Source organism: Dipodomys ordii, unplaced genomic scaffold (genome assembly GCF_000151885.1).
Source record: "Dipodomys ordii isolate 6190 unplaced genomic scaffold, Dord_2.0 Scaffold150, whole genome shotgun sequence".
Classification (NCBI taxonomy): domain Eukaryota; kingdom Metazoa; phylum Chordata; class Mammalia; order Rodentia; family Heteromyidae; genus Dipodomys; species Dipodomys ordii.
The window spans coordinates 3566738-3594270 of record NW_012267366.1 but is presented as its reverse complement, the minus strand read 5'-3'; the positions used below and the strand labels follow the sequence as shown (position 1 = coordinate 3594270).

The following is a 27533-nucleotide window of genomic DNA, read 5'->3' as shown; positions in this document are numbered from 1 at the left end:
GTATGAACTCAGCACAAATGTGTCATGTGTGAATCTCTTTGTGGTGTGTGAATGTGTGTGTGTGTGTGTGTATCTGTTATAAATTCAACACATTTCAAATATAAGCCAATGGGCTTATCTTCTCTGGTGAGCTGGATAAAAGAAGCTCACTCAATTTTAAGTAATGACCACTTGGCAAATGACTTTAAAAATGAAGAAGTGTACTGTTTTCTAGAGATGAATTTGGATATTGGCACTCAGTAAATGTCGCCCAAATATGCACCAGTGCTCGGATCCCATATCCCATTCCTTCACACAATGGCTTCAATGCTCAGTCCCACTCACCATTGTAGTTTCTGCTATTGACCCAAAGCTGTTGATAAATATGTTGCACGTAACATTTACAGGAGGCCCTGCAAGTTGAACAATAGAAAATTTGACAGGTTGTGTTCATAGAATAATTGAGTCACGTTTTTCTCTTGCCAGTGGCATGGTTGCACTTACCATGGTAGTTTCTGTGACTGATCCAAAACTGTTGATAAAAATATTGCAAGTAACGTTTACTGGAGGACCTGCAGAATGTAATAAGAATATTGCAATAGACATTGAAGCAAAAACCCAGCTCCGTCAACATCTATGCAAATGGCTGGAGATGTAAATAAAATTAAAATGATGGTGAAGTTGCAAAACAAAATTATAAATCTTACCTAGAGTTTCATAATGATAACATTCGGGCTAGTAGTTTGGATAATGAATATTAACTGATGGTAACATACCACAAGGAGTTTTGATTTCTGGAAAATATAAGCTAAGACCTGGTCAGTGAGTTCACTGACATAAAGTAATTTTTATAGTACCATCCATGTTTCGGGCATCAACAGTGCATGTCCCATAGGAATAAAATAACTTGAGTCCTGAGGCCCAGATGGATCAGCATTTTGGGGCTATCGATGGCTGAATATTATGCACTTCCTTTTGTGGGAGGTACTTTAAATCACTGGGTTCTCTTTAATCACTTGACACCTCTGAATTAACTCTTTTTCTTTTTTATACATAGTAAACCCCAATGGGGGGAAAACATTGTAAAAAATGAAAAAATTAAATGAAGTTATTCAAAAACAAAAACTGAAAGCCACTTACTGCATATTGTTGCCTGACTTAATATGGTATAAAACAGAGATTATCACATTTTAGATGTGCTGTGAACAGAGTCTACTTTTCTCTCCTGACATCCAGAGACTAGAGACTCGGATGGCCAGTTTTATTTTCCTTTTGCCTTTTGTCAACAGGTAAATCCAGGCTGCAGATTTTGCTGAAGAATATGTTTGTTGCCTTTATGGAATTTTCCCCTAATGCTTTCAGAGATAAGAAAATGCTACCACGAACCGTCTCTTCATTTGCTACTTTTCCCAGAAGAAATTTGTTTTCTCTTTACTCAACAAAGTCTCAGCAGCCAGTGCAGACAACACCCTAGTTCCCACTACTATTGTAGGAATGATTTTTTCCCCATCAAATTTATCAATGTTTGTTTTGTGTATTTTAGAACTCTGCTGTAAGTTATTGAAAAGTGCAATCAGCCTGTGGAATTTTGGACATAGTAAATGCTAAGAGTCAAAGTAATGAACTAATTAGTATACAAAATAGGAAGTAAAGACTTTATTTAGTCATTCTGTTTGGTTTCCTCATTGGATAATAATGATTAGACTTGAGATTAGCTTTGCTTCAGAGAAAATGTTGAATAGGATTAGTTATGTGGTTCTAAATGTCATGATTAAAAATATTTGTAGAGAAATTATTATTGAGATATATAGTTGCATATATTAGAAGTATTATATCTTCTTTATGAATTGACTGTTTTATTAATATATATTTTAATTTATATTTTTTATATTTTAATTTAGCATATAATTAATATTGTCTTTAAATGTTTTCTTTATAGTCATAAAGTGACTATATTTAAATACTCTTGTGAATTATTTATTTTTTCATATTTATGTATATGTTATATATCTACATAGCTATATTGACCAAAGCTTTCTAAGATAATGAGAAGTATTATTTTTTGGATGTAGGTTTTTGGTAACTGTAATTTTTTTGTCTTTTTTGAGGTACTGGGGATTGAACCCATGATGCTGCACTTGCTAGGCAAGCTCTTTGCCACTGAGCTACATCCCAGCCCAATGTATTATTTTTTTAACCCTCTATGACAAGTCTATTTAGAAATAAGCATTAGAAATGAATAGGTGGTCTTATATGACACCAAAACAAGAAGTACAAGGAGTCATTCTTGGATAGTTTTGTACCAGGTATTTTCCAACATTATTTTTAGGTGAAATACTACTTTAACAAATGGAACAAGCTTTGAGTTCTGAGATGAAAATGTTACTTTTTTCTCTCTTGTCACAAATAGACAAGAATGGCATTTTCATTTTGCATTTTATTTCTTATAAATAATTTAACATGTCTTCAAGTATCGCAATTGCTTTAGTGAGAAGCCCTTGGATGAATATGGAATATTAAAAATATGTGATTGACTTTTACAGATGTTAAATTTCCTTTGGAATAAGAAGCTTTTGTAGCAGAATGATCCATTTTTATCAGGTCAAGAGATAAAGGAAAAATAAAGCACATAGATGAAGCAAGAAGATGTAAACTTAAAGTTTTAGAGACTTGATATACACAGTATGGGTATACAGTTTCTTTTGATGTTTTCCTGTGTTGCATGTGTGTAGATGCTCATGAGAAGTACAGCATCTTGAAAGATGGGAGGATCATAAAAGAGAAAGAATTGCTCTTTGTGGAACTTGTGAGGGAGGATTTGATACTCTAAAAGAAAGTAGGACTTTTAAAAATATTTCTGTAATGAGATGTACAAGACATTATGTCGAAAAACGAGCTTTACAGCTTTGGGAGGGAGACAGGGGCGGGGTGGGGGATGGGAAGGGATGGTAAGGGGAAACAAAGGAGGAAGCAACAATGCTTGATAAGAAATGTATTCATTACCTTGCTCCTGTAATTGTAACCCCTCTGTACGGTGTTTTCACAAAAAATATTGCTGTAATACTTATAAACAGTCACTTAATCTAACCCATTGTATTATTTTCATCTTCTTGAATATTTACCCAAAATGAATTATATACCATCAGTTCTTTTCTCCAATGCATGATCAAAATGGCTTTTACCAGTTCCACTGCATTCTGTTTGCTGATATCCTTGCCTATGCAAATGGCAGACCATTCAGTAGTGAAAGGAAAAAAAAAGCTAGATGTTTACTGACTCCTATTAGATAGCTCAGCACACCATTTTCTTTGGACCAGCCATGTTCATCAAAGGAGGAAGTGGCCATGCAATATGATCACTTAACCCTTAAGGTAGCTTAAGTATCAATATCAAAGGGCAGCTTCTGTTGGTCCTTCCCACTAATAGCTACCTATTGTCAACTGCAACTGTGCAATGTTATAGTGTATGGATGGATGGTCACATGACTTAGATCCCTGTCAGAGGAACTTGAGAGTGTGTTGTGTTTCCATCTTTGTATGCTATGACCGTCTCCACAGTTTTAAGAGAAGGATCTTGATGGGGAACATCATTTCATATAGGGTTATCATTTTCATTTATTTGGTTTTTGTTTTTGCTTTATGATAATTTTTCTATGAGAATATCCAAACTGGCATGAAAATGTAATCTTCCTCTCTCCACCTCCTAAATGCTGCCATTACATGCCAACCAATGCCTAGCTCTAGAGCAATCTTTATTTTTTATCAGTCATGGGGCTTGAACTCCAGTCCTGAGCTCAAGAGCTCAGGGCTAGTGCTCTACCATTTGAGCCACAGTGTCACCTCCAGTTTTCTGGTAATTTATAGGAGATAAGAATCTCACGGACTTTTCCTGCCTGTGCTGGCTTTGAACCGTGATCCTCAGATCTCAGCCTCCTGAGTAGCCAGGATTAGAGGCATGAACCACAAGCACCCAGCTAGAGCAATCATTTTTAAGAGAGAAAGTAAGTGTTCCCAATAATACACAGAAACATTAGACATGAACCAAGACTGTCCTGAGGAAATCTGAACTTTGGCTCATAGTTTTTCTCATCAAAGTGTATTTGAAATTGTCAGTCTCTAGCTGGAGCTCATCATGTTTAATGAGATAAATCAAGTTCAGAAGGACACATATTTCACTTTTCACTCATATGTGGAATCTAGGCCTTAAAATATAATATGACATGATTGAACCAGGAAGACTGTGAGAGCCGGTAGCAGTGGCTGGAGAGAAAGAAGATCGTGATGGGAGGAGGGTTAAATATTATATAAGCAAATTTTTATGTATGTATGAAATAGAAAAATGTAACATACCAAGAACTAAGTACAGAGGAGTGGGGGGAGATCAAGAAAGTAATACAGATGGGGTGAATTTAATCCAAGTATATCATATGCATGTTGTCAATATTACAATAAAAACCCTTTATACAACTGTTCTATGCTAATAAAATTATTGGAAAAAAATGTGAAAAAGACAAATAGTTTTGGAAGAATATTAGCTACTAGTTTGTCTTTAATGCTTGATTGCCTCTTGTTGATGTAAGACAAATTTACAGAAACTCTGAAGCTGTTCATTCTTTTTTTACAATAGAATTAGTGACTGTTATTGTGAGAATTAGTAGTAATCTATGAAAAGCATACAATATTTGTTCAATAAGTTGTAGTTACTCTTATTATTAAAATAGTGGCCACCTTACTATCACTGCTACAAGTTCCTTGGATTATCCAAGTGTCTATGTGGGAAGTATAGCACCTAATTCATTTTAATATAATATAAGCTAAAATCTTGAGACTACGATTTACCTTTGACACCCTCTTAGGCCAGTCTTTATTGAAATGTGCTCTGATCTTAACCATTGTCCTCTCTCTTATCTCTATTGAGATTTTTTAAAATAAAACACTTTTTCTGACATAATGCATAAATGTGTGCTTAATGTCTGGCAAACTACGTGGCCATTGTGGGTATGCGATGATGGCTGCTGGCTTCTTTGTTTAAAATAGAACTTCTCAACTTTGGGACTAATATTACATAGGGAAGAAGATTCTTTGCTGTGCGAAGGTTTTCTATGTATTGCAGGTTGTTTATTATTGAGGGGGAATTGCCTCCAGTTGAGAGCCACTTAATTCTAAAAAAAAAAAAAAGGAAAAATGGCAGAATAGATGAAAAATGTATTCAACAAGAATCACATTTCATGTGGTAATGAACTACAGATTATTCTTCTAGTTGACAAACATGTTAATATGGTATTAAATATTTCCTAGTTATATGACATTAAGAGAAAATCACATATATTTCATTACAAAGTATAGATTTATAAAATTTGTAAATATACTTTTAGTGAAAATAAGCAGTATTACACATAGGTAGTATTACTTGCATTTTTAATTGAATTTGTTCCTTAAGTAATTAAATGTGCAGGGATTTGTTGTTTTTTATATTTTTATGTTTAAACCTTTAGACACTGATAATATCAACAAATATTTATCGAGTACTAATTATGTGCCATTCTACTAATTATTATTATTTACAATTAGACAGTGAATTATGGGGCTGAATATAGGGAAATAAAACATTAATGACAAGTCAGAAACAATTTGCTAAAAAGCTCTTTAATCATTCTGAAGGAATTGTCAGATGAAGCAAAATGTGTGCCCAACTATGCAGCTTAAGAGAGGGTATTTTTTCTAAGCCTCTTTCTCATGCAAGTGAACTGCTGCTTTTTTGTGCATTTCAAGATCATGATGACCTTAAATTAGTCATTTATATTTGGGAGATTCAGGGCATTTTGCTTGTTTTAACAAGGTTTAGTTCTTATTTTAAATATTTCAGAGTAGATCGAATCTTCAGGTTGAAAATAACTTCTAAATGTAATCTACATATATTTCTGTTTATGCCATAAAAATTTCATTAGATGGAAAACTGCTGGAAAATATGGAGTTCTCTTTATGTTGAGATTGTTGTAGATAATAAATAAAAATCCATTTACCCTCATAAGAAGACAATATTAAATGCCATTGGAAATGAGTTTGGAAATAAAAGGACTGAGAATTTCTCATGAACCCAAATGACATTTCCTTTTATTGTAGGAAATAATAAGAATAGAATTAAATATGATTGTCTCTGGTTAATTGAATCCACAACTACTTTGCAAGATGAATAGCAAGTTCATCAACTTGCTAGGTCCTAACAAATGGAAAACCTTTTCTTGCATTAATAATTTTAAGAAGAAACTACTTTGTTCTTGGGGTTATATTAATAGAATTAGTGGTAAAGTTGCACACACATATACATATTTGGTTTTGTATTCAACTCTTCTCATTCTCAAATTCAAATGATAATGAAATTGCTTATGATTTTCTCCTTCTGAATATCATCTTTTTTGCATTCCTATAGCTCTAGGACCTTTGCCATGTTGTATTACAGTCTAATTTTTTCTTGTCTTCTCTAGACAATATATGTACTTTGGGGCACTCATTATAGTACTAAACACATTATATATACGAAGGGAATGAATAAGGAAAATTATATTTATCTGAATAAAAGTATTTTTATATCTTTTGTGCAATGAAATGTCAGCAGTAAAGAAGTTGGGATTAGCAGTGCTAGAAGGACTCGATCTGTATCATGACTCTGGTAGGCACTGATTGTGTGACTGTGGACACTATTTGCTTACTTCAAGCTGTAGTTTCTACATTCATACAAGATGAAGTATCTTCACCTCACACTCAGGCTAACAGGGAGAAATGAAGAGTGTGATATATGTGAAATGCCAGCTGTCTCTTTTCTCTTATCATCTCCTTCTCCTGTCAGCATAGGCTCACCTTTCTAAACCTTGAGATTTGTCTTTTATTTTACAACCACTTATACTTTTCTTGAGCACATATTACTCTCATTCCTGCTCATTGTGATAAGGGAATGACCTGGATATTTTTTTAAATATCAACTCCAGAAAAACAGTCTGCTCTCTCTTCATTGGAGAAGTATTGCATGATTAAATGTAATAATCATGAGTGTTGGGAAGAATATATAAGTTCAGTGGGAAACTCTACATTATCTGTATGGCATGCTTCATTTTTATCTGTTTCTATGGAAACCACTTTAAAACTGTATAAATTGTACAACCGATAGCAATATAAAATGTCTCTTGTTTACAGACACACAAATTCTGTCCAGTAGAGGTTCAAGTGACTTCCTTTTTCTACTCTGAGAAAATAGAGACATGGTTTGCTACCATTTTTACATCTATTTCAGTCTTCTTTAATTACATTTTTGTGTGCAAGTCCTGTGGCTTGAACTCAGGGCCTGAATACTGTGCTTAAGGCAAGCATTCTACCATCTGAGCCATAGCTCCCCTTTCAGCTTTTGAGTGGTTAATTGGAGATAAGAACCACACAGATTTTCCTACCCTGGCTGGCTTTGAACTGCAATCTTCAGATCTCAAACACCTGAGTAGCTAGGATTACAGGCATGAGCTACTGGTGCTCAGGTCCATTTCAATATTCTTTTTTTTTGACCACCATTGTGTTAAATTTTATTTTCAAATTTTCTCTAAAATGTATGTGGATTTTTTTTCAAAAGTTCCAAGCTGAAACCAAGCTTTAATCCCCTTTTTTAAATTTTTATTGTGAAAATACTGTACAGGGGGGGTTACAATTACATGGGCAAGATAATGAGTACATTTCTTATCAAGCATTGCAGCCTCCTTCTTTGTTTCCCCTTCCCATCCCTTCCCTCCTCCCCCTATCCCCCCACCTCCCACCCAATCCTCCCCGCTCCGCCTCCCCCCGCACACCAAAGTTGTAAAGTTCGTTTTCGACATAACGACTTGTACTTCTCATTGTTGCAATGGGTCCACCTGTATCCCTATTTAAACGACTTGTTTTTCCCCTTCCCCTCCACAAATTATATCGACATCAAATACAGTGAAAGCAGGGGTTATACTGTGGGGGAGGGACATACAAAGCAACAAAGAAATAATCTTATAAATGCATTAGAAACAATGGCATGAAAGAAAAGAAACATTTGAATACATATCTTAGGGTTCATTTCCCTAACATCACCTTATCTGACCTTTTCTCCTTGACTCAGACATATATTGTGAGGTCTTCACTAGCCATACAACGGACAAGGGTCTCATATCTAAAATATACTTATATCTCAAAAAATTAAATCCCCCAACAACAAATCCTCAAAGAAACAACTGTCCAATAAACAAGTGGGCTAGACTTAAAGAGAAACTTCTCTGAAGAGGAAAGAAGGATGGCCATGAAGAAATTCTCAACCTCCCTAGCCATAAAAGAAATGCAAATCAAAACAACATTAAGATGCCACCTCACTCCAGTTAGAATGGTTAAAATCAAGAACTCTAATAACAACAGATGCTGGAGGGGATGTGGACAGAAGGGAACCTTACTGCATTGTTGGTGGGAGTGTAAACTTGTTCAACCACTTTGGAAAGTAGTATGGAGGTTCCTCAAAAGACTCCACATAGAGCTCCCCTATGACCCAGCAATCCCACTTTTGGGCATTTACTCAAATGTTTGCAAACAAGACCACACTAAAGCTACCAGCACAACTATGTTTATTGCAGCATTATTTACTATAGCTAAGATCTGGAAGCAACCCAAGATGAATGGATCAAGAAAATGTGGTATATATACACAATGGAATTCTATGCCTCCATCAGAAAGAATGACATTGCCTCATTTGTTAGGAAATGGAAAGGCTTGGAAAAAATTATATTAAGTGAAGTAAGCCAAGCCCAAAGAAACATAGGTCCCATGGTTTCCCTTATTTGCATTTCAATATTCTTAATCTGCATCTGATCTTTGGAGTTTCTTTTGAACTGGCTATGCCATTTGCTAGGTTTCCTCATTGATTAATGAATTAGAGAAAATCTTTATATGATTTATGGTTTTACCTTTTGGGAAACTATCTTTTAAATACAAAAGTTATTCTTTTAAGAAAAGAGATTATTGACCTTTGGAAACACAGTTCCTGCTCATGAACATTGCAGTGTTGGGCAACCCAGCGTTTTCTATTTTTCTATCAAAAGAGATCATAAAGGACAAAGTCTGCCAATGAATAGCATTGAAAACTCTCATTTCCCTTTTCTGTGTCTCTGTATCTTCCACAAATGGAGACTTTTCTCCTTAGGCATTCTGCACCATTTCTCTAAGGGTGAGAAGGTCACTACTGTACTGTTAGGAAACAGGTTTTCTGTGTCAGCAAGGGATCTATAAATAAAAGGCAGATTTTCTGATATGTACTCTTCCCTACCAACAACTAGGACAGCTGCTTCCCTGCTGCACAGGGAAACCCTGGAATCTTGGTGCTTGTTGTGTTTACAAGCGCTCACGTTTGATGGATAGATCCTAGCATCTATGCAGCATAACTTCCAAGTTAGGTTACACCAGGCATCTTTGTGATCCAGTATACCAAAAAGGCAATGCATTATGCAATTCATGTATGTTAGTTGCTTACTTGTTTTGATTTCTTGTAAGTCAGGGATCAGGTGAAAGTAGTTTATGAGGAATGTGAACAAAACATTGGGTGGGTGACAAGTGGGGGAATTAAGATATAGTAAGGGAGACAGGCAGGCAAGCAAGACGAGGTGAGTTCATGTGTTTGTTATTCTCTCATGACAAATGAAGCATTATTGCATGAGCAACTCTGAAGCCAGTACTGGCACACTTTTCAACTTCTGCCTAAGAGGGATGAAGGAGCTTGGGTATTTTACATAATTTCCCCTTTGTCATTGGATGAGGCTACACAGGAGGCATTAATTCATCTTCATTTCTGGTCTACCACAAGTAGGCACAAAACGCCTTAGGTCGGCGAAAGTCCTTAAGCAATGAATGCAGCCACTGCCCTATGCAGGTCAGTTTGTGCAGTAATATAGTATAGGATTAGGGATATGGTTAAAATGTTGACACTGGCACTTTGTAAGGTTGTGGAAATATATAAAAATATACTCAACCTCTGCATTCAACAAACTCATACTCTTTCTTGGCACAAAGATGCAGATTAGACTAAATAGAATATAATGTGATAGTAAGGTAATGTTTTAAGAGAACATCGTAGAGAAAGTAACAAATCGTGCAGGAGGAATGGGAAAGGAGTAGATATACCTGATATATCTTCTTTTTGTCAGTTATGGGGCTTGAACTCAGGGCCTAAGCACTGTCTCTGAGATCTTTTGCTCAACCACTTTGAGCCACAGCGTCACTTCTGGAAATAAGAGTCTCATGGATTTTCCTGCCCAGGCTGGCTTTGAACAGGATAATCAGATCTCAGCCTTCTGAGTCACTAGGATTATAAGTGTGAGCCACCAGCAGTGGCAGCTATATGATAGGAAGGATTTCTAGTGCTTAAGCTGAATAGAGCTGCCCCTATGAGAATGAAGAAGTCATATAGCTTCTCATCACCATAGTTGAGTTCACCCTTGAAGTGAAGGACTTCATTCTCCCTCTCTCCCTCTAGATACTGTGACTCCTTGTGCACTCATGAATATGCACAACAACATCACTTTTGACCTCTAGAGGATTAAAATGTGAAAGCATGAGAGTTCGTATGGTTTGCCAAACAGAAAGAATGTAATCTGTACCTATGATTCTTTCACACTAGAGACCAGATTCTTAAGGCCTTAAAAAGATTCTGATTTTTTTTATGTTGTATCAAACACAATGAAGCCACATTGTAGAAAAGAAAGTCCTTTCATGAGAAATGGCCTAATTCCCAAACCCTCAGGTGATGGAAGTAGAATGTCTGCCAAGTCAATAGGCAAGAATCTTCCCAGGACAATGTTCTCTTTGGAGATTAGCCTGGGTTGATACATACCTCTTCAAGTGTTTATCTCCAGTCACGTGTGCCATGTAAACACAGACAATGTTAGCTTTCATAGGCCACAATAGTGGTTGAGTACAGGGCTCCAACATCAGACTGCCTGGATTTGCTCAGCTGCTCTGTTTTTCACAGCTGTGCCAGTTATAAAGATTATAAATACTAGTTTTTGGATCAGGAAAATGGGAATTGGTAACTTCAGTACTTGTCAAATTTGGAGGGAACAAATGAGAATATACATGTATCACATTTAACATGTTGCCTGGTATAGGAAGAACACATTGCTTTTGTAAACCTCACCCATACTCTTAATCTTCACTCAATTTTCACCTTTTCCTTATACTTCAGCCATTGTCCACTCCCTTTATCCAGAACTTCTAGTCTCCATAATGTAATTCCATGCACAGTGCATGATTATACTTCTAAGAATTGGTTTGTGTTGTTAAGACTATTTCATTTGCTCAGTGATACACTGCTATGGAGCACAGGAGTTACCTGTCACTGCTTCTAGAAGTTACTAAGGTCCTTATAAGTTACGTTTATCATAAGTATCTCCCTCAAATATTTTGTCATCAATTGCTACAATGTTCATTTGACTTTGTACATAAGCGTCAAGTATCAGGTGATCTTAAGACCAAGTAAATATTATACAACAGTCTTCTTAGTTCTGATAGAATGGTATCCCAGCAAGCAACCCTAAGAACCTACACATTCTTGTTTCCCAAGCCAGCTTGGACTCTTCATATATGTTATAAAGTAATAATAAAGATAAATCAAATATGGAGTTCAGATTTTAGATTTAGTTTTCTCTCATTCTGTCTAAACGATTGAGATTATTAAATGGGCCCACACAGTAAATTCTAATAGGCAGTATACTTATAGTAAGACTGTGTAAAATGACAGATGGGATGGCATGCTTTTGGTATATCATAGTCAGGATTCCCTGGAATATGTTTAAATATATCACAAATCTGTACTGAAATATGATATAAAAATTACATGCTCCATTTGTCACATACCAAAATTGTAGAATGTGTAACTCATGGAGAAAGCAATCTCTGTAACCCTTCTCCTCTCCTCAGACACTAACTTTCCTGCCACCAGCCCCACATAACTACCTCCAAGCTAGTTCCAATACATCCCATGCAGAAACATGTTGTGTTTATTAGATAAGATCTGCTTTGTTTGTTCCTTTAATTATTCATGAAATAGTGTGCTCAAATCTGAGGAAGTTGAATAATAAAAAGATCTGGAAGCAAAGCATTCTGAAGGCCTGATATATGTCTTCCTTGCTTGTTTGTCTTTAATAAGCATTTGCACACAGGGTCTGCTTTTAGGAAGCCAACACCAGATATATACCGTCAACAACTTAGCCTTGAAGACCCTTGCAAACCATATGCAGAGTTTATCTGAAAGAGATGAGAGAAGTCCCAGAGTTTTAAGAGTCCTGAGAGGGACTAGAACACCAAAAATAGTGGGTTTTGAGCTCTGCACTCCCTGGGGTTAAACTTCTATTTTTTGTTTTCTCTGCATTCAGATAAATATATAGCCAATCAGGTACCCTGAAGCAGCTTCACTAGGGGATATATATGGATATATATGGATATATGTGAACATATACATATATACATACATACACCCATGAGTTTATTTTTGATGCTAGCTTTCCTTCAGGATCTAGTTATCCACTGTTTATTTCTTTGCCATCTATGTACCTGCCACATCATTCTATAATTTACCTGGCATATTGCATGATGTCACCAATGGATACTTTTAGTCAAATGCTTTGCTTTATTACTGGAACAGATCATTTTTTCTGGCATTTATATGAGAAGTCAGAACCTGAGGAGTACCTGCTCACTTGCGATTTTTATGGATGTCCTGTTTATTATGACACATATTGTTATAACTTGGCTCCAAATTCTCATGTAATTATTATAATGTAATTATTATATATTTTTGAATGAGCAAGGTCCCACAGTGAAGGAATAATTCAATCATTGAAGCTGCAGCCTGTCAATCTACATCCCCTAAGCTCCATAAAGATTCCTTCACCCAAGTTTTAGTGCTTTTAGTTATATATTGGCATCTCTTAAATGAATTCAAAGAAGGAGGGCACTGTGGAATTTTTTTTACCCAGAAGCCCTTTACAAATCCATTTTCAAAAGTAGGTATGAAATAAAATATGTGTGTAATTATCCTACTCACAGAGTCTAGTTGACAAATAGAAAAGTAAAATTTTCTCCTTAAGATAAACGTATTTTCTTATAGATGAAAATTTTATTTCATGGGTTTGGAGATATTTGCCCCAAGTGTCAACTGCATGCACTTTGCTAAAGTCCCTGAGTGTTATACACTTGGTTGGCATTCTAGAGAACTATGGAGCAAGAAGCCACCTGCTGGGTTTAAAATGGGAATATTTTTCAGAATATTTGAATCAAGTGTATGTATAAATGAGGCATATGTGCATGATAAACAAATGTGAAATGTGGAAATGTTGGTGCTTGGGGAAAATAAAAGAAACACATATCCCTGCCTGTGGGTAATTCTTCCTATTTTTGGAGAGCTAGAGAAAATATGACTGATAATATAGGATTAGTTTGATATGGATCAGGTCAAGTATACCATTGGTGACATAGTGGTTACTAACTCCAAGAAACGGGAAGAGGTTACTCCAGAGGGAATACATACATATACATATAGATATACATATATATATGTACACATATATATACATATATATATGTACACACATATATATATGTATATATATATATAGTTGCCAACAATCTGTGAGCTCAAGTTTTAGAGAGAGCAGGTAGTATGGCATTTGACTATTAAAAACACTCGGAATAAAGACCAAATCTTTGCTGCCACCTTTTCTATTCACATGGCACAACACTGAATATATGGGACATTTGCTTTCACACAGGGATGATGTTTTAATTTTTTTTTGTCGGTCATGGGGCTTGAACTCTGGGCCTGAACGCTGTCCCTCAGCTCTTCAGCTCAAGGCTAGCGCTCTACCACTTGAGCTACAACACCACTTCCGGTTTTCTGGTGGTTTATTGGAGATAAGAGTTTCACGTACTTTCCTGCTGGGGCTGGCTCTGAACCACGATCCTCAGATCTCAGCCTCCTGAGTAGCTAGGGTTACAGGCGTGAGCCACCGGTGCCCAGCGATGTTTTAAATTTTGATATTTTGGAAAGATACTGAATACTTTATTTGGAAAGAAAAACCTCAGAATTCAAGACAAAAGTTCTATCCTTGCTGATGGCTTGTGCCTATAATCTTTGTTACTCAAGGGGATAAAATCTGAGGATTGTGCTACAAAGACAGTGTAGGCAGTAAAGTCTGTGAAATTCTTATCTTTAAGCACCAAACAGCCAAAAGTGGAGATGTGGCTCAAGTGGTAGAGTGCCAGCTTTGAGCAAAAAATAAGCCAAGTGAGAAAACAAGGTCCTGAATTCAAGTCCCAGTACCAGCACAAAAGAAAATGTTATACCCTTTGCTCATAGTTCATGACATCTATAGCTAAGGGATTAGCAAAAATACCTTTCTCCCTTTTCCCAGTATCTAATATCCCCTGGAAATGTAGAAACATCTGCTTTTGTATCAGACACCCAGACTAGAAAAAAACAAAATCTGACAACAGACATAAGTTTTCACTCAGTTCCTTTTCTAGGTCTGGTATACTTGCAACTGCCAACCCTCAAATACCAGAAACACTCAATTAGTATTATATTATCTGTGCATTGTACATTAGAATACTAGCAATGCTAATGCCATCACTATGGACAACTTGAAGCAATGTTTTCAATGAAGAGTAGTTGCATGTTAAGCTACCTATCAGCAATGTGTCTTCATGTACTCTATTTAAACAAATGATGTTCATCCAGAGCTGGTGAATAAAATCTAAGGTAACTTTACTATTTCTCCACCACCCCTATTGCACTCTCTGTGTGTTTCAAACCATCTGGAACAAGAAATAGTGACATTCTGAGAGAAGGTATGAGAGATACTAGTAAGAAAGAAGTAAAATACATAATCTATTTAAGAATATATATTCCTAATATATATTAAAGAAGACATTTAGTGATTATTTCAAAGACATTTCTTTTGTATCCATTTCCACCAAAAACAATTTTTAACAGTTTCAGTGGGAATTTATATATCTAAATATATGAAGCATGATCGTAAGAGAATCAACATAGAATATACTTTAATACTAGTAAGTGAGGAAACTAATGTTAACTTTATATGTGTTAAGATAAATATTGATTAATTTCATTTGTCAAAGGCATATTTAGCATACATTTAAATTTTATTTCAAGAAAGGTATGGAAAAAATCTCAACAAACAGTTGTGGAAGTTGCACAACTACAAAATGTATTCATTTTTAAAGGCTGCTTGAAAGAGAGATGGAAATCTAAACTTGTTCATACCAATATGAAACTTCATCATATTATACTGAGGAAATGTCTCAAGTTCAAGATTAAAGTTGATTTGTTTAAATATGTACTTGACACTCCATTTTTGCAAATCATAAAAACTAAAATGGAAAATTAGGCTGAAATAGAAAAATTAAAAACAACATAATAGCATAAGAATCTATTGTGAATATTGTACATTATAGTTATAAATATATAGATTACTAGATGGGTTATTAGATAAAATATTTTACTATGTTGATTAATGTCACTTTTCTATAGTGTTTTTTAAGATTCCTATTTCTTTATGTATCTAAATAAAGCAGGAGATAATAGCTGCCACCAATATTCTAACTGAGAAAAAAAATTCTCTTGAGGCATTAGAATGCTGGTGTTGATCATGAATGAAAGTTTCATTTACTGAATATAAGAGCTTTTTTACTCTTACGTACATTATCTTTCCAAAAGATCATTTTACTTTATTTGAATTTTGGATTTCCATCATTTCTTTTTTTTTATTGTGAAAATACCATACAGAGGGGTTACAATTACTTGGGCAAGGTAATGAGTACATTTCTTATCAAGCATTGTAGCCTCTTCCTTTGTTTCCCCTTCCCATCCCTTCCCATCTCCCCCCCATCTCTCCCCCAGCGCCAAAGTTGTAAAGTTGGTTTTTCGACATAACGTCTTGTACATCTCTCATTGTTGCAATGGGTCCACCTGTATCCCTATTTAAACAATTTGTTTTTTCCTTTCCCTTCCACAAATTATACTAACATCAAATTTTGATGGTAGTATGTATGGATTTTCCCAACACCAAATTTTCCAAGTTATTTCAAAGAATACAAACTTGCCCAGACTATGATCAAATGAGTATTGGGAAGACCCCTGTGTAAAAAGACAAAGTATCTGTGTGTTTATTTTCGCTGCAAGTTTTCTCAGAAAGCTTCTTAAGATAGCGATAAATGTTGTTTCTCTCAGATGCAGTTTCACAGACTTTTCCATACTTACTTTACATTTAAAATCTTATATAGGAGAACATTTCATAGGACTAGTGTTTTGACCAAATGCGGATCTTAAAACCATGGTAGCTCCTTTTCCATTCGCTTCATTTGTACATACATTTGCAACAATGAAATCAAACCCCAGACAAAAGCTGTACATGATTGATGACTATAAGAATCTTCCTCATAGTTTCTAGGACCTTCTTACAGATGACTGACCATCTTGTTACTATTGGAATTTGAAATAAGATATGGACAAGAGCAAAAAATTCTGAAAAGAATTAGTAATTTTTCTGAGGAGAGACCAATTCTTTAGGGAGATTGATGTACATAAGTTCTTCTATGGTTAAATTAATAATTGAAAAGCATATTCCCAAAATATTAATGTAGACTGTTAGGACAGACAAGAGCAAATTTAGAATAGATTTATAGAAACATCCAATTCCTTTATTTGAAGTTGACAATGGTAAATCCCAGAATGGTTAAGTGGCATGTTTGAATCACAGCTGTCAAATTATGGCTAAAACCAGATTCTATTTTCGTGTTAGATTTCCACCTGTATTTGATAAGATAATATAGACCTAATGTTGTTTTAAGAAAAATACTGTTGAGAAGGTATCATCCTTCAAGTATGGAACCTATACTTCTATACTTGTAGTTCAAGTAGAAACCTATAGTTTCTACACTGTAGAAGTGAATGAATCTGTTAAAAAAAATTCCAAGGTCCCTCTATCCAGCTATCCAGACATTTTGAAAAGGCAGAACTAGAGATAAGTAGATCCCAGGATATGCCTTAAATTTTTAATTGATGTACAGTCCACATATTTATGAGTTACCACGTGATGTTTCAATATGCAATTATATTATGTAAGGCTCAAATCATGGTAAGTATATCAATATCTTCCAACATTTATCATTTCCTGTATTGAATATATGGTCCATGGGTACTTTCGAAGTAGTTTGTAAAACCATGGTTTGAGAGATATATCTTCCTGGTCACAAATTCATTTTCATATTAAATCCTAAATCCTTCAATTTTGTGTATTCCCTACAATACTCGTGGCAAAATTAAAAAGAAAAAAGCTCAAGAAAACTAGAATGAGCATTGTATATTGAATTTAATAAATGATATTGAATTGCATCCTCTAACTTGAATTGTTGCAATATGGTTTATCAGTCACATGCATGAATTGCTCACCTTTCAGACTTTGAGCTTCAAAGTTCAAGAAACAGATATTTTGTTTCCTAAACACATTTGGAGAGGGGAAGTAGAAATCCTCTTTCTTAGAGAATACCTGATGAAAGAAATCTTCTTTTGTTGGACATGAAGTCATGCTTATAAATCAACATTTTAGAGTATTTAAGTGTAAGCTCTTGATTTATTAAATGAAAGAAAAATGATGTGGCAGTGTGATTCTGAGGCCTTCCTAAAGAAGCACAGTAGCTGTGATATATAGCTGTAGCCACATCAGTCAAAGAGCGGGAAACAAGTGGCCCTCATCAGCATTCCCCATTCCCTGGAAACACACACTGCTCTACTCATGCTCTTCCTGCCCTTCTAATTCCTCACCCAACCTTTTCCTCTTCAAAGCTCCACCAGATATGCAGAGAACAGAAGAGTTCAGACAGAAAAATATATCTCAGAAGTGCTGCCCTAAAAAGACTTGGCATTATGTCTTGTGCTTAAATCAAAACCCATAAACACATCCTAGGATGAAATTACTGCCGGGACAATCACATCAATATTAGCAAACATACTTAAGCCGATAGACACTCGAACACATATACATGTATTAAAAACAGACCATATGGTACACCTATGTGCACATTAAACGTGTTTTGTGACGGAATGTTATAATAGTTTATCTTAAATCCATTCTTTCAGCCAAGTGATTTACTTGCTTCTTTTTAGTTATTTTGTTTTATTTTATTTTTTACCAGTCCTGGGGCCTGGGTGCAGTTCCTGAGCTTCTTTTGCTAAAAGCTAGTGTTCTACCATTTGAGCTACAGCTCCACTTCTGGCCTTTTTGGTAGCATATTGAAGATAAGGATCTCACAGACTTTTCTGCTCTGTTTGACTTTGAACTGCAATCCTCAGATCTCAGCCTCCTGAGTATCTAGGATTACAGGCTCTGGGCCTGGGCCCAGCTCAGCTATGTAATCTTATTCTCTTCTTTCTTTTCTCCCTTACTTGTCTTTCAGTTTCTTCAGTGAAGAATCCCCAGGGATAGCTATGTACAATATATTTAGCGAAAAGCAATGTTTTCCTAACCGAAGTGTCAACTCTCTTGTATCTGAGCTTAGTTCTAGGTCTGTTAAAATGGAGGCCCTTAGCATAATTTAAAGACAACATCTCAAAAATCATATGCTGTATTTGTGTCTTTTAACTCCGACTCATGCTTGACATTTATAGACATCTGAAAATCCATTTTCCTTTATATTTCCTAACAATGACTCTAGTGTGTTTAAACATTGGCATTGTTCCATTAGAATTCTTTTCCTCTCAGCAGTTAAAGGGGCAAATTACCTCAAGCCTGTTGATTAGGAGACAGGATTAAAGCAGAGTAATTATTTTTTTTTCTGTGAACAAGGCAATTATGCAATTGATAAACCAGATAATTCCATAATCTCAACCAAGTTGGTTTATAGTTGCATCAATTTTCTTTTAAAGCTCCTAATAAAACCAAAATTTCAGCATAACCAAGGATTTACTCTTTTGGCTACTTCTGTTATTTAATGCATTCAAATTTAATTCTGATTCTCATAAGCATCCTGCTTCTGTCCCTCAGGATCTATAGTATTGTCTAATATCCACTTGCAATGGAGGCATCAATGAAATGCTCATGTTGGGGCTGCATTATTACTAAATGAGAGAAATTCTCTACTGGGAATAAATGTGCAAGCAGACCTTATAGGAGTTGCCATGCACATTTGAACTTGGACTCTATGGTGCTATGAAATGTTCAAGGGACAAAGTGTGAAGACCTCTGGGGGATTTCATGGAAATAGATGAATCTAGTTGTACTTATCACTGGAAGATCTCTTGAGCTACTAACTCAAATCACAGGAAACCATCTTGCATACACAATGTACCTTTTAATGGCATCAGACTTTCAAACTTAAGTCTTTAGACAGGAAAAAATTAGTTTTCTGAGTATATACAAAGAAGTGGAGTGAATTATTATCTCCTGGTATTTTCTAGTTTTGATCTTCTTTCCCCTGAAATGCTGTAGTGAAATGTATTTATTTCACATTAGGATGAAATTTGTGATATAACCCTAAGTTAATTTCATCTCAAGGAAAATTTCATTAAAATAGATAAAGTCTTTGTTTCAAAAAGAGAGAAACACAGCTAATACATTTTACCCAGCTTTCAGCATTTCATTAAAAGTATAATGTTCAAAATGACATTTTCATGATAGAATAACCCTGACAAAAAGAAAATCTGATAGGATGGTGAAATAACATCATGATAGATCAACTAAATGTAGGCAAGCCACCAAGTTGGGAAAGAAGTTCACCCATTAGTATAAAATCAACATTTGCCATGGTGTTAGGACCAGTTAATTGTAAATGGACATGGCTGGATTGTTATCTGTACTGAGGATTTTTTAAAAAAATGTATTTTGATGAGATGCAGTCCAGGTCTTTCTGGATCTTATAGATAGAATTCAGTTGGCAACTCTGACTCATGACTTTGTTTATACACTTGTGCTTCAGTACATCAGAAAAGCTATTTTTTCTTATAGTTTCTAAGAATGTCTCTCAATTACAGAGCCTAAGTCTGAATCATTTCTGGTTTCCTTTTCTAGCTTACATCCATCTTCCTTCTTGTATGTATGCCCATTATGACATCTTTCAGACTCCATCAGGGATACAGGAAAGACATGCAACATTTTACTGACTTGAAAGTATGCAGAGAAATGTATTTCCAATAAGAAAAATTATGCACATTTTTTTCTCTTGCCCATGCATGGCAACAAGGAAAACAGAAAAATATGTTAATATTTAATAAGGCTGCCAGAATAGCCTGTTTTCTTTTTTTTACTTCAAAAGCCCACATTTGGCTTTTGCTTTTGTTCTTGTGATCACATTTTGCCTTTTTCTTTTATTAATTGCGGATATTCTCATTGTTAGCATTATGATGATGATGATGATGTTTTTGTTATTGTAGTTTATTTGCTTTGGAATACTTATAGGGAGACTCTCACTATCCTAAATGCAATTGTATTTCCTAATCACTCTTTCTTTCTACCTACTACATAATTTTTTTCATTGATTTATTACCAAATAGTTATGATGTTTCTAGGTCTCTATTGCCCCTACCTTTTTTCTCTCTTTGGCTAAGCTAGGATCACTTCTATTTGCCACTGTGACTCCTGCCAAATTTCCCACCTCTATTACAATTAATTAGTCTTCATAGTTGATCTACATTTTCTTCTCTTTCTTGTCTATTTCTCATTCTGGGGGGAAATATGAAATGTTTTATTTCATCTCACCACTAAAATTTTTGGTAGTTCTACAATTTTGTGTGTACATATAAAGAAGGCATCTTTGTCCTGTCTCAAATACAGTGTAGGGTTGACTGAGAAAATATAAATATGCAAACTGGCGATGTTAGATATGTAAACTTCTATGGAAGACCAAGGAAGGGAATTGATTCACCCAGAAACAATGGAAGGTCTTTTACATTAGAAAAGCCAAGCTCTCCCAAGTAGAGGGAACTTTGGGAGCTGTCAAAAAAATTGATCTTATATAGTTTATGTAAATACAGTTTATAAAAGAATAGCAGTATTCATTGAAATGCAGTTCAAGAGGAGAAAAAACCGTGACATTAATAAATTATAGAATTTTTAGTAATTGCCCCATTTCTCTAAGTCATTGTAGTTAAGGCACTACGTAGCAGGTAAATCACAAAAATGTGGTCATGCTTTGGCTAAACCTTTCCTGCTCTGTTCATTTCTTCTCGAGAACCAGGGTAAATGCCATTTGCAAAGAGAGACATCCCCAGAAGAATCAGGAAAAAACCACTAAAAATGATGGTTCATTTCTATGTCACTTAAAGTAGCAATGGCAACATTGATATTTATTACTTTTTACATTTTGTAAAGGTATCTTGACACTAATAAACAATGAGGTGCTCATAAACGTGAACATTTTTCCATCTCTGGACCGTCTCTTGTGAGTCTTTTTCCATGAATAGCTTAATAGAAAATTATCTCTGCATTTTATGAAATACTATAGTGTTTTATCTAAACTTCCTGAGGGCCTTTTAACTATTTCTAATACTACAAGCATTCACACAACATCCTTACCTCTAGAATTATTAATAGGTACACACACACACACACACACACACACAAAACACCTGTTTCATCTTTCAACTTTCGAAAGCACTAAGCAGTTCATATATTGCATATATAGCCCAGGTATTAAATGAGCAATCCCATTGAAAGCTGAATCTTGGCTTTTTCTCAACATATTTTTATTGCAAATATTGACTTCCAAAGCAGTGACCACAAAACTATAGGAAAGGAGACAATGTTGAAGGGTTGTTGGTTTTTTTCCAGGAAAATTGAGCTCTATGCTTCCTGACCTCTTTTGGAAATATTTTTAAATAGGAATACTTGCTTTGCCAATTTTGACATCTTTTCTGGGTATCTTCAGAAGTGTAGCACTTAGAAATAAGTGAATTTGGAACTTAGTTGTAATGCTTATATTTTCCAGCAATAAAAATCAAAACTCAAAGAAAGCAATGCAATTAAGTTGTGAATAAACAAAATCAAAGCAATGCAAAAATTACCACATAATATCTAGACTGTGAGTTTCTCTTTTTATAAAATATTATAAACACCTTATAATGCATTATGTTAAATTAAAATATAAAAACAACCATCATTTAATATATGTATTTAAAAATGAAAGCATCACAAGAATTCAATTTTATTAATAATTTTCCTCATAACATTTTTCCAAATGAAAATTAAAATAAACCAAATGGATAAAAGAAAAACTTGACTATCTAGTACATTTCTGTGATGTCAAACAAGAAAAACATAAAAACTTCTTCCATCTACTTTTCATTAAACAATGAAAATATCTACCATCTTTGGCATGTGCATTTTATAATTCTATACTCTTCTTTATCTCCACATAAAAATTCAAATAAATAAATAGATAGTGCAAACAGGTGGTAATTTAAAATTTCTTAGATATTAAATGGCAGCCTCTTCTTGCAAAGTCCAAAACTTAAAAAGTCCTGGAAATGTGTAAAAAGGCATATTTTATATTGAGCTTTTAACTTCATTTTAAGGTACATACTTAAAATATAAACCAAATATTTTGGTATAGTCATTAAATCTGGCATGCATCCTTATGGGTGTTCATGATAGTCAAGACTATCATTTGCTCTTGTATTCACTTTCAGTCATAGTTCCACTGAAGCCAAAATAGAGATGATGTTAATCTTTGTCACTAGTATGATTTGTGTAAAAGAGAACCCACAAGGGAAATTCTGAAATATGGCAAGCAACAAGTAAAATTGAAGATGTTTAAATTAGTGACTAATTGAAAAAAATGCTAAAATAAGAGGAGCTGTACTTGTCATTTCTGTTTTAAAATACGCAGACCAAATCATTTGCACAATAAACTGTTCAGACACCTAGAACATTCTCAAAGGCTTAGCTTAAGTTTAAAGTAGAACGAACCTTTAAAGTTTGGCCTGATTCTTGCATCATATCCTGATGTCCTTCCCATTAGTTTGTCCAAGAAATCTGAAGGAGATAGGGTCTGTGAAGGTTGTTTTCCAGACCTGGAGTCATGGTCTTTGCAGAAAGCCTCCCTAAAGAGATCATTAACTCTTTTAGCAATAATTCCATTCTCATCCACTGAGAACTAATACAGCATATTGAAATGGCATTTTGGGAAATATATTTGCTACTTTCATATGGAGAACACAAATGCTGTAATCTTTAGAACGACTAAGTCAAGACCCAACAAAATATGTACTTGAAGGGGGGAGGAGGAGAAAGGGCTAGAAGAATGAAGGGGGAAGGGAGTAGAATTCAGGCAAGAATGCATTGTATGTGCCACAGAATTAAGAAAAATAAGGGAAATTGTATGTCGGGGGGTGAAGAATTTGAAGGGATGACACAGATATCAAGTGCTTTGTATACATAAATTGTTCTTTGAATGGCAAAACTTCAGTACGTAACCTGAAAATGAAGGAAAGAATGGGAGAGGTGGGGGAGAATGTGGAAAGGGTGACATTTGACCAAGAGGCAGGCACTGTATTCATAAACTGCTTTGTGGAATGACAACTCTTTTTTACAACTACCTAAAGAAAAGAAAAATGGCATTAAAAAGGAAGAAAAATAGGAACACTGATCAACTGCTTAACTTGTATGTAAAGTTAACTTTAAAAGAAGTATAAATCCTGAGTCATGTCTCCTAAGTTTCCAAACTTTAACCATAAGATATTTGAGATGAAATAATAGATATAGATTTAGGTTGCAGCTTGTATGTATCTATAAAAATTGAAGCTATTTATTTCTAGAATTATTAGACATGTGGAGATGACAATTTTTGAAACTGTTGTAATGATACAAAATTATGTTCTTATACTTTAAAAAATATTTCAGGACTGCATCCTTAAATATAAGTCTTCTCTCTCTCATAAGACATAAATAAAAAGATGGAGTAAACAAAGTGAGCAGTGTAATCTATTATTTTATACATACATTCTCACCTTCTAGACTATATTCCAGTTGCCAACTATTAGTATTTTTCAATGTGGTGTCTAAAAGAGAACTTTTAGATTGAATTTTAATGTCGTTTTAAAAATAGGTAAATAATGAGCATATCTATTGTTTCCATTGTTTGTTATGAGTTGTTATTTGTTTGTGAGTATTCAAATTGTTGACCCTCCAATAAAGTATTAATAAAAATAAACTTCGAAATCACCACTCTTTCATTTTATCAAAAATCAAAAAGTTGAATTGCCATATTTTCATATCTATGTTAAAGTAATAAAGAACTTATGAAAAGACCATATTGAGTTTATAGGAAAATTATTTCGTAGGCATAGTGGTTGATTGTCACTAAAGTATAATTTTATGAGCTTTGTTTTCAACAGTTTAACACTTGTTAATTCTGAAACTGAGATAATGCCAAGTTATTGTCAGATTTTCAAAGAAAAGCCTTGAAGTACAAGAGCTAAGATGATATAAACATTTATTAGGAGTAAACGTTGATGTAATTATCAAGAAATACTCACATTCACATATGCAGATTCATCTTATTAATCAAGTGTTATTTGATTATGATGGTAGTGGGAATGATGATGATAATGATGATGATGATAGTGATGATGATTCTAAAGAAACCCAGCCTATAATCTCTCTTAATCATAGTAGGACATGTGAACCTGAAAGGAACATAGTAGGATTTTCCCAGTATCCATAGCATTATTTCTATGTGTTCCATTTCTCTTGATTCTGTGAAAAAATACCATAAAATTTGATAAAAAATTAAATGAAAGGTCCTATACTTTTTATAAGAGCATCTTTTATCTCATTCCTGTCTTAGACTCTCTGCCTGCCATTAGGTGGTTATTTCAGTTACTGATAATAAAATTCATATTTTAAGGTACCAATTGATTTGACAATTAGAAAAATATGCAAAAATCCACATAGGCAAATAATGACTTCTCACTTATTTTAACTATACATCCCCTATTTCTCATACAGGCATCAATACATAGATGTCATTTTAATTAAAATTTGATAAGCAATCAATTTCCAAAGTGAATAGAGTAGTAAAAAGAGATTTTTGATACTTTAAGAAAATTCATGAAACATAATCCTCATAGTACGCTTCTTTTAGTTGATGAAATATAATAGAAGTCCCAAGTTGGATGAGAATCAGGGTTCTTTTATATTTTATATAAAATGAGCATGCTCCAGGGAAATTAATCTAATCAACTCCACCATATGAAAAACATTACACCCAATGTTCCCTTTAAATCACTTCCAGAAGAATTTGAAAGAAAAACGATTAACCTTATATAGAAATATAAAGAGCATGCAACTCATCAGACTACCTTTGTATCGCATTGACTGTGAAAATGTGTGTGGAAATGCCTAGAGTACAGCTATGTAACATAAAACTTGCTTTTGTGATAATTTGCCACCCTCCCACCATAATTAATCTTTTTTAATGAACAAAAGAAATCCAACTCTCTTCTCCAAAATTAAAATAGTACAATCCAGAGCACCCCAAAACATAGATAATTGCATGATACTCTTCGTTCGCAACAGTTTTCATGTGGAAAATATCAGCATGCAAAGTCGTTTCACCTACCTGAAGTGGTTTGTCTCTAAGAAAAATGCAAACAAGGCTGTCAAAATGTTCACTAGCTGCCGGTTCATTCCTGTTTCTGTGATGCTTGTGGAAAATATTCCGAAATGATTCCAGAAAGAAGCTAGGACAAAGTATCTATTTATTGTCCAGATTCAAAATCTGGCAGGAATCTAGTTTCCTTGAAAATCAAAAAGAGATTTGGGGTTGTATAGTTTGCTGAGAAAAGACAAAAAGTGCCAGTCCTGGGCATCATGGTCAGGTCAAACCGAGGCTCAGGACCATCAGTTAGTCCAGGAAAGACAAAGCCTCAGAACTGATGAATCCCCCAGCTGCTTTTCCTGTATAATAAAAATGCTGCTACCTTAATCGCATCACCATGCAAAGGGGGCTGGTGACAATGCCATGCTGGAAGTCGGGTGGCTGTGGCTTTTGTTTTGAATAGCAAAGCCCTTTCTTCCAGAAAATGTTCTCTTTTTAAAAGAAGTTGTAAATGAGGGAGAGAAAAAGACTCTGTGCGCTGGAGTGTTTGAGGGAAAGAGGGAAAAATTGCTGAGATCCTGTGCTGGAATGAGGGCTACTGAAAGAGACGGAGACGTGATCTTACCCAGCCTATAAATTTCAGCACTCGGACAGCTCCTAGCTCTGAAGTGCGCATGTTTCCCTTTTTGGTAGCTTGGGGCGGGGGTCGGGGAGAAGCATTCTAGAGGGGACGTGCCTGCCGAGAGTGACTGGCTGTACTGACAGGGGCGCGATGACAATAGAGGGGCACAGAGGTCAGAGGAGAAGAGGGAGGGTGAGCAAGTCTAGGGTGTGAGCTCCTGGAAATGTTAGTCTGTGGGTGGGTGGGCGGGACGGGAGTTGGAAAGCGGAAGAGAGAAGGGAATAAGGTTTAGGCATGAGAAAAGAAAACTGCGGACACAGAGAACATGGTTCAGAATACTGAGATTATAATAAGGGTGTGGGTAGCTCACTCCTTGTCAGTGGAAGCCGGAGGTAAAAAAGAGAAGTCCTGTGCTGAAGTAGAGAGGACATTTCTTTGGCATAGAGAAGGAATCGCGTGTGCAGGGAACGGTTCGTGAAGATCACTAATTTAATTTAACATCCCTTTACGACTTCCTCCCTTCTTGAAGGTTTGTGTTTGATTTTAGCCGCTTCTGCTTCTTCCCAAAGGATCCCTCTTCCTATGGACCAGGGAAAGCCCCTTAACACTAAGCTTTCTTCAGTGGCTCAAAATCCTTGGGAATCTTCTCTTCAAGTCACATATATCTAGGTAGAGGAGTAGAGAAGGAAAAGACAGCGAGCCAGCAGGGGGCAGTAGTAATCTTTTCTCCCTTGGTTAAAGGTTAGAACTGGGCTCCAGATTAACAATGGAGCAAGGAAAAGTGAGACTGAGGCTTTCATCTGTCCATCCGAGATGTTAATCACCCACAAGGATCATGTAACAACACATAGAGCTTCTATACTGGCTAGAGAGTCTGAAAATACAGTGAGAGTTTATAAGTCCAGTGCAAAAGTGTGACTGATAACATTGCCATCTCAAATTGGGAGAAACAATAAGTATTTCAACACAAGTAATTAGCACCTTTGGAAAGAGGGCATGAAAAAATGCTTGTCCTACTATGAGTAGAGTAAATTTTTGTCTGTAAATGTACCTTGTTAGTCATCTCTGCATTTCATTGCAAAGCTTAATTTTCAAAAAATGACATCACTAATGTTTGGTCCATAAACCAAACAACTTATCCTTGGATGAGTTTATATAACATAGCAGAGTAACAAAAATTCTGTTTCTTTAATATATATATATATTATATATATACATGTTTTTCATCTTTTAATATAAATTACTTGAAGATCCTGTTGAAATGGAAGTTCTGCTGCCAC

General features: G+C 35.1%; 1 protein-coding gene across 4 annotated transcripts in view; it reads right to left on the bottom strand.

The window, feature by feature from the left end:
- Positions 1–26450, bottom strand: part of Glra2 (glycine receptor, alpha 2) — a 125976-nt gene extending 99526 nt beyond the window's left edge. The window contains exons 1-4 of one of the 4 annotated variants that reach the window (XR_001175653.1): positions 26257–26450; positions 25653–25830; positions 23000–23133; positions 484–551 (exon numbers count right to left, since the gene is read on the bottom strand). Coding sequence is in view for 2 of the 4 variants with exons in the window: in XM_013032140.1 (XP_012887594.1) it covers positions 484–551; positions 23000–23133; positions 25653–25720 (270 nt within the window). In the remaining 2 variants the exon portion in view is untranslated. Of the gene's footprint in view, positions 1–324; positions 393–483; positions 552–22999; positions 23134–25652; positions 26089–26256 lie in introns of those variants that run through there. The other 3 variants (XR_001175654.1, XM_013032140.1, XM_013032141.1) reach the window with 3 other exon arrangements.
- Positions 26451–27533: the final 1083 nt, after the last annotated feature.